Raw genomic sequence first — 8826 nt, 5'->3', positions numbered from 1 at the left:
ATTGGAGCAGAGGTCGTGGCTCTGAGTGACGCTAATCTGGTCAAATGGTCAAATGTTCCAATTCTTTCAATATCCAGTCCTCAATGTGGTTGCCTCTTTCCCCCCTTACCGCACCCGATCCAATCCGACTTGTTAAGCAAAATGGCTCCATAATGCAATGCAAGTCGAATCAACTAACTGTAAAAAAGTGCACTGGAAAAATAATAACAATAAATAACACATTTATAGCCAGTGTCGGAAATATCCAAAACACACACACACACACACACTATAAACAAACACAAAGCACTATTTACACACACACACACACACACACACACACACACACACACGTTTATGTGAAATTTCCTAAAGAGCCAATAGTGTGGGAATGAATGAGGCCTATACACTCACAAACACCTTTTAACAATTTGCTAGGTGGTTTTATGGTTTCAATCCTATAAATTATTAATAATGGCGATAATGACTTGGCGGAGGCCTTTATTATAGAACAAATATTTCACACACATTAAGGTACACTTAACATATCTGTAGGATATATAACACGGTGATGAACATCTCTAACACTTAGAGGGATGGTATCGAATAACGGCAAACCCACACACGTAATGTTTGAGGTTTTACAGTAGGGGGCGCAAAAAGATCACAATGGAGGTCCGTTTTCAACAGAGCCCCAGAGTCAAAAATCCAGATATTCAGCTCCATGTAGCTGGACCTCATCGGCTACGGTCCTGCTGCAGTGAACCGCAGGCAAGAGAGTAGACCAGGTCACATCTGGGATGCAGAGGCGGAGGAAAAACAGACCGCTCTAGAACATGTGACACATGAGTTTAAGACTGGGTCAACTCTTGCTCAAACACTTCATCGGCCAAGGAAAATATGAGTAAAACTGGAATGCAAATAAAAACGGTAAATGTTTACTGTGTAGGCCTACAACAATGATCTAACCATATTTTGCGGTTCTTTTGGAGTTCTTAAATACATTATGGGAGTCAGATTCAAAATGTCATATGAGGTAGCATTAGACCTTTCGATCGGATTGATAGATTGTGAGCCATTCTTAAATGTGGGGAGTTTTTGACACACACGTGGCCGAGGCAGGGTCAGTGATGCAATAACCTGCTTCAGTTAATTAAGCCCATTCATTAGGGCCAATAGGCCTAATTAACGGCCACGGGGTCTGCTGGACGAGCTCATCTCTTAGATACACATGGTAGTGCAGTGCTCCAGCTCGATACATCTGCCTCGGATTTGCCACGTATGCCGGCCATTACTTACTTGGGGGGAAAAGCATAGCCACTGTGGTGTGTTAATAGTGTGTGTGTCTCATGGCGATGCGAAATGGTAGCCTACGGTAGCGACAGAGCTGGTCAACAGTGCGACTCTGCGTCCCGCGAGAGAGTGCGTGTGCCTTTGCGTGTGCTTGTGTACCGGCAGAACAATGTCACCTTGACTTGAATCTACAGGAGCCGATAGCCTCCTGAGCAATTAGGGCAAGAGATAGAGACTGAGAAAGATGGAGATATAGATGGATAGAGTTGAAGACAGACGGACAGGAAAAGAAAAGACACAGACAGACAGACAGACAGACAGACGGGTGGAGACACATTTGGACAGTCACTCGCCGAGTATTTGCGTCTCTCTGTGAGTGTGCGTGCGCGTGTGTACGTGCGTGCGCGAGGGAGAGAGGGAGCGCGAAGGGAGCCTGTGCCAAGTGTGTGCGTGTGAATGTGTGTAAAGATTGAAGCAGTAAAAAGCCCGCTTTGCTCTGTCAGACCGCTCGCGGCACCGGAGCCTAGCCGTACTACCTCCGTATCTACGACGCAGAGACGGCGCGCGTGCAGAAATGGCGGGAGCACTACTACGCACAGGTGGGTCACGCGACTTTGGCAACACAGGTAGGCTCTCTGACACGGTCATGTCGTCCTTTCGGTTTTGGTTTCTCCTCGAACTGTGTGATAACGGGTCATGTTGCGGCTCGAGAAGAGGAGGGACGGAGAACTCAGCGCGGGTTTTGGCGGGGCGGTTGCTATAGGTGATGTTTAGCACAGGTCGAGGTAGGCACGCGCTTTATCCCACGGTTCGCTTGTCATCAAGTAGGCTACCGGATGCGCACATGTATTAATACGCCGGGGCTGGGGGGGGGGGGGTGCTGGGGGCAAAGTTTGCCTGTCTGTCTTTTGTGAGAGTCTCCTCTATCAGTGGCAGAATGTCCGCCACAGGTAGCCTCATACCACCGACTCGGTGTGCACCGACGAGCCCCTCATACCGGTCCCCGTGGCCGTTACCGTGTCCGTGTCCCCGGAGCCACTCTCCGTGTCCTCCCGGTGCATCGCTCCATCCCGTGGTCACGTGCTGCTCTCGCTCCATACGATCTGTCCTTTTCACTTTGCCGGAGAAATCTCGACCAATCGCGTTCGCAGGGGGGCGTATCTCTCTCGCGCGCTCCGCTCTCTCTCTCTCTCTCTCTCTCTCTCGCTCTCTCTCTCTCTCTCTCTCTCTCTCTCTCTCTCTCTCTCTCTCTCTCTCTCTCTCACACACACACACACACACACACACACACACACACACACACACACACACACACACACACACACACACACACACACACACACACACACACACACGCCCTCGCGCAAACAATCGACTGAGGAGAAAGGGTGTATGGGATGTGCTGTGCTGCCTTCTGACGTCACCGACTCCTCTGCACTCGGATCCGCCAGCCAGTCAGCGTTAGGGATGCTCTGAGGAAAGACTGCAGCATCTCCACCGAGAGAGGACAAAAAAATCGCATCTCTCTTCTTCTTCTTCTTCTCCAGCAGCTTTGTTTCCGTCCACAGCTTCTCCCCTCCGGACCCTTACCACCGACACCCCGACCCCCTCACCACCACCGCGCACCTTCGGGTGTTTACATGACCGCGTTGAGCCCATAAGGATCGAAAGAACGAAAAAAAAAACGCCGTTTTTTATTCTGCCGACCTTTTTTCTTCTTTTTACACCCGAATTGATACCTGCCTCCTTTTCTTTTTGTTGTCCCCGGTTGTGCGTGTGTTTTATTTATCGCTTATTTCCCCGCGCCCGCGTCGCTGCACCGAGGACCACGGAGGAGCGCCATCATCCCGCACACACTGCCTGACATGTGTACGCGCTTTTATGTTGCCGCGGAATGACATATCCTACACCACGTATCACGGGGTTGATGGCCGACTGACGCAGCGTCTGTACGTCAAGTAGAGTTTAGACTTATTTACGGAGAAGGCGAGAGAAAGAAAAAAAAGGTTTCGGGGATCTTTTTTTTTGGAGCAAACATCCGCCCGCTCCTGCATCGCCTCACGGGCTAAACACACGCGTCCTGCATTCTGCCTAGCATCTCCTCGCGTCGGCGACACAGCAACGCACCGCGACACCGACCACGGTCGCGTTTCTTTTTTGAATTCCCTAAATCCCCTTTCTGTCCTCTGAGGAAGACTCCCCGTGCGGAAGGCTACGTTGCGTTGCGTTACTAGGGGGGATTTAAACGCAACAGTCGCATCCTTAAAAGCAAGCTTACAAAATGATGGCCGGCGGAGCAGTACAACAAAACGGGATTTTCTCAAATCCTCACCACCACAATCAACAACCGCACATGGAGTCCGACCCTCCGGATTCCCGTAAGAGACCGCTCGAGACCCCCACGGAGGCGAGCAGCACTAAGCGCACCAACACAGGAGGTAAGAGGACCGGGGGGACGTGTGGACCTCCGGCGGGCTGCAGAGAGACGGTCCACGACCGCTGTAGCGCCGGGGGGAAAGGGAGAGGGGAGAGCAGGTTGATTCGATTCCTGACGTATCGGCACGCTTTAATCTAATATCGATTTGATTTGGCGCCCTAATGATGTTAGATGCAGATGCAGATAGCGCATAAACCCCCTCGCTTCAGGCCAGCTAAAACCATCTTACAGAGGCTTGGAGTGCATAACAAGGGGCTGCTTTTGTGTGGATAGTCGTTGGAAACAATGAAAGGGAGAGCGCCTCGCTGATTTGGAGGGAATCCGCCGCTTTCTCTTCGCTATTATGCGCGTTCCGATTAATCGGGCAGCGCATTGTATATTCAACTTTTACATAAATAGAATGGCGGCCATACTAGACCAGAAATAACAACGACCGCAGGCAGCCGAGATGTAAACAGGCGAACCGGAGGCGAGAGGCAGGGAGCAGGATTTTACGCTCTCATCCCTGGCTTCCACCGATGACCTTGTGTAGTTAATCTCTCCCATCATCCGCTGCCGCCTGCGTCCCTTTATTATGTGGGCTACATTATACAAGCGGATAAACACGCACGCACGTCCAAATAACACACGCGGTGAGCATCTAGGGCAGCTCGGCACAAAAAAACTGTTATTGCTGCTGCACGTTGCTCCGCCGCCTCCTCGGCATTGTTCTATTCTTAGACGATGAGGACTGGAGTTGTGGGACAATCTAAGGACGTCCGAATTGTTTAAAAATGCTCTGAACGTGTTTGTGCGCAATGACCTGGTTTAATGAGCTATGATTATTTGTTACCATGATAATCACCATCTTTATTTTTTGTTTACATGCTGTCATGCGCCAAGCATTCACGTCATCCGGCATTACAACAAGCCATATTCCGACCATGCACCCCCCATCCCGCACATGTAGACACACAGCGCACCTCTAGATGGATGATTTAGCCAAGAGAACACGTGACACCGAAGTGTAGCAAGGAAACTGTTTCAGAAAATGTGTTGTGTAACGGTGTAGGTTATATTAGGCCCCGTATATTGCAGGTGTCTCCCTTTTGGCCGTCCTAACCAAAGCCTGGCCAAAAGTCACAGAGAACATCGTTACAAATGATACAGTCTAGACTCAGGTATTTTTAGCATCACCTGCGACCTCAGAGGAGTGGAGTGAAATAATACAATGATCTCCAAATACATGTTAAGGATTTTAGGTGACAATATCGTTTCTATTTAAATAAGAAAACATACCTCAATACATCACTTAATATTTGTATTCAGGAAATCCGTTGATTTCAATATGGCCCAGGCTAAGGCAGAATAGCTATTTTCCTCTTGAATGCCAAACCAAACCCAACTGCCGTCCCAGGGAGCGGTACCTCTGAAGGACACGGCGGGGTTTCCAACCGGCGTTGTTTAAAAAGTGGATTGATGAGTTGGTGTTTGAGCACTTACGGAGGACCACCCTGTGCGTAGCGTCCCCGGACGGCCCTCCACAGACGTACGGCGGCACCACAGCACGGCCGCCCGTCCATTTAGCCAAATGAACAGGGTGAACCAAGGGCCGGGAGCACAGCGGCTATTACAGGCTTTTAGTCGGATGGAGTGCATCGCCGCAGAGTCGTCCCCGGGGGTCAAAAGGTCAACAGTCCCAGCGCTCTCGTCTCACAAGCGGCACCAGTGCCCACAATATTTGATCCAAAAATGAAGAGGCTATGACCTCAGACCTCCCCAGCCCCAAGAATCCCCCATGAAATAACCAGCCATCGTAGTATTTTTCTATTGAAAATACTTTGAATTTAAGATGTTTTGATAACATGCGCGTGTGTTATTATGAGGAAGAGCTGCGACCCATAGATGGCACTTGCTACGGGGCTATATCTTATGCATGATCCTCTTGCCCCAGCTGACAAGATATTTCCACATTAAAAGCGTCCTGGAGCTTTTATGATGAAGAGGGTGTTGATTTCAACAAAGAGGAAGCTAGATGAATGATGATACTCCAGTGGTCAAACATTGATTGATTGGCTTTCAACTAAAAAAAAACACCACAATTTATAAATACAAGTCGAGTCGACTTAAATGTGCAAAATGTAACCATAAAATGGTGGTCTTCCATGAAGCGGGCACAACCCCCCTGCTGTGTATTATCGCACCACGGAGGCTCAGTCATAACGTATGCTTTAAGCAAATTAATTAGAAAATCTTCTCAGAAGTGCTGCTCAAAGGTAACGGAAGAATGTAAAAATAACTGGTTGTGTCTCTGAATGCTAGTTCACGCCACGCACCCCCCTCTGCTTCCTCTCTCTGTAGTGGCCTACCTGCAACCCCTTTTTGAAACTGAAGCCATTGTATTCCCTCACCAAGAAACTGAAACTCATGGTAAGACGGATCCTTCCATTTTGATCTTTTTTAACCACTTACTTTACTTATACTTACTGTTGCAGGATCTAACGGTGTGGGGGAAGACGTTTGTGTTGTGCTCTTTGTGTTTGTCAAATAAAGGTCAGAGCTATTCGACTTCTAAGCTAACACTGATACACAAGACAGGGAGCGTAACTGAACGTTTTCAATCCATATTTCATGGTTCAGATTGATGCATGTATCTGTTGTTTATATCAAATGTATTCAAGTCCATAACATCCATTCCCATGCTTTTTTATACAAATTCTATATTTATTTTTTATCCCATGCTATTCAACATTTTCCCACAGGTAAACGCTGTTTACCCATGCTAACTATATCATCAGAACTATTGGGTATAACTCTATTGAATACAATGTATTTGAATGTAATGTGGGGTTGTCAAAAGTGATATGGACTATGGTGGCTACAGTATGCATTAGAGTGTTTGCAGTCTGAACATTTGTGGTACTGAAATGTTGCTGATGTTTTAGAGATATATTGTTGAAATGTCCAGGTTGTTTGGTTTAATTAATTCTACGTGTCCTGAAATCGAACCAATGATGGCCGATATTTTATAAGTACCATGAACATGCCTGATGAAATCAGGTACACCACAAAAAAATACTGTCATCAATTTAATGTTGCAGTATAACATGTTTCAGTAGCTAAAGTAGAAATAGGAATGCATAGAGTGAACTATGGTGGAAATGAATGTGGAAACATTATTTAAACTTTAAAGGCATATAGATAAATACAAACGATAAGTGATCTTTAACTTTTCCGTCAAGCTCTTAACTAGTGTGTCCAGTTAGTCCGAATCTATCCGAGGAAAGGGAAAAACAGAGGGAGAGAAAAATGCACTTGGCACTGCTGACGTGTTGGAAAGATGGTTAAGTATCATGCTAGTAGCCTGGACGAGCTACCGCGGCTAGGAAGCTAGGAGGCTAGCATGGTTGGTATGGCACGGCGGCCATGACAGTGCATGCGGTAAATCATACCGTCCGTCTCATAAAAACCTGACATCTCGTCGTAATAATAATCAGATTCAGCAGTGGTTTGACTTCATAGTCTAGTCCCCTCCCCACCCACCAACCCTTCTTTAGGATAGCAGTTATTACGGTTGAAATATTATGCAGTTCTAACATTTTCCAATAGCCATTTTATTATTATTACAACCGTTGGGCTGGTGGTATGTAGGCAGGAACGCATTGAGCAGTCTTTGCTTAACGAGAAACCACTGCAAGAGGAACTGGAATGATCGACGCCGGGTCACAGTCTAAATTGTATTATTTAGCAAGTTGTGCTCACGTGTGATTGGGTGAGAGACCAGAGGCTCATCAGAAATGTGGATCTCGTAGTCAGTGCCAGGGAAAAAGTGCAAGAGTGTGCAAGGGAGATTTAGAGCTTGTTTTGCCCACCTACTCTCACTTCTAAGTTGTTATAGGTAGGTACAGAGCTTGGCAAAGCCCTTGCTATAATTTAGGGCTCAGCTTCAAGGGAAATAGCAAGGTTTTAAGCACACAGGCCAATAAAGCATTATTTACGTATAAGCAAAATAATTCAGAGGCCATGTTTTACCTTGATGGTGAGTAAAAAATGCAATACTTTGATCTCCTCTCCTCTCCTCTGCGCTCCTATCTGCTGTCTGCAGATTTGAGATATTATATGTTCATTTAGTAAATGGAAGCTCTGGCTGCTCTTCGGTTAGCAGTGGCCAATTGGGGGAGGGGTTGCCCTTGCCAAGCAACTTTTAGAATTTTTGAATATATTGTGTGTGTGTGTGTGTTTTTGTGCGTGCGTGCGTGTGTTTTTTGTGCGACGTTAACTGATGTATTCCATCATTATAAATGCAGATAGACGCGCGTACGCACACACAAAGGGCACACGCACACCCACCAAATGCGTGCACACTGCTCATTGAGTCCTGGCTGAATGAGGTCTTTGACGGTATTGATCCAAGGTTAGTGTTTTCTGTTGCAACCGGAGCAGAACAGAGCATCTTTTAGGAACACATTCACTTCATTGAGCCATTAGAGATACAGGGAAGGAAGCCTTGTGATTTTCTTTTGGCCGAGTAGAGCGACAAAGCCGTCCAGAACTACACAGAGTCTTGGACTACATAGAGCTTCCTCTTATGTGGTGGAGACCCCACTGTCAGGAGGAAACATTCACAGTGGGATAAAAGATGATTATGGCTTTGGCGGTTTTGATTCCAGTATATGCTTTATAATAAGCCTTTATGTTGTTCCAGTTCAATCATTTTGTGATGTTAGGATTTGCACTGTTAATAAATAAGTTTAAAGACATGAAACTAGGAACTGAACATAAGCTTAGAACATGGAGAACGCCGCCTCTAGAACCTTCCGGAGAACACTGTGTTCTTCGGCACGGGAACTCTTTTGAATTTGGGCTGCCAGGCTGCTCCTCGTCTCCCCCAACTCTCCCCCAACCACCACCCACCCAACCCCCCGCCCCCCCCCCCCCCCCACAATCCCCGGCCAAACCCCTCTCCTGCCCCCGCCTCCCCCGGCGCCTCCCCTCCCCTCCGCCGTCTCACTCTCCCTCCCCCCATCCCCTCTCCACCCCCCCCCCCCCATCCTCCGCTCTGCTCTTCATCCATACTAATCATGTTCTACTTCAAACCTTCACGGCTGTTTCCTCCGTCACCTTGGCTTCAACCGACT

At 47.6% G+C, this 8826-nt stretch overlaps 1 protein-coding gene across 1 annotated transcript in view; it reads left to right on the top strand.

Annotated features, from left to right (window-relative positions):
- Positions 1 to 2641: 2641 nt before the first annotated feature.
- LOC311342442 (RNA-binding protein Nova-1-like) overlaps positions 2642 to 8826 on the top strand; it is a gene marked incomplete at its 3' end in the record, with an annotated part of 24254 nt that continues 18069 nt past the window's right edge. Inside the window, exons 1-2 of the mRNA XM_084467272.1 lie at positions 2642 to 3710; positions 6050 to 6118. Coding sequence (XP_084323398.1) covers positions 3554 to 3710; positions 6050 to 6118 — 226 coding nt within the window. The 5' untranslated portion in view covers positions 2642 to 3553. The remainder of the gene's footprint in view (positions 3711 to 6049; positions 6119 to 8826) is intronic.

Source organism: Micromesistius poutassou (genome assembly GCF_964030765.1).
Source record: "Micromesistius poutassou genome assembly, chromosome: 4".
Taxonomy (NCBI): Eukaryota; Metazoa; Chordata; class Actinopteri; order Gadiformes; family Gadidae; genus Micromesistius; species Micromesistius poutassou.
This window is presented reverse-complemented; position numbering and strand designations above follow the sequence as displayed.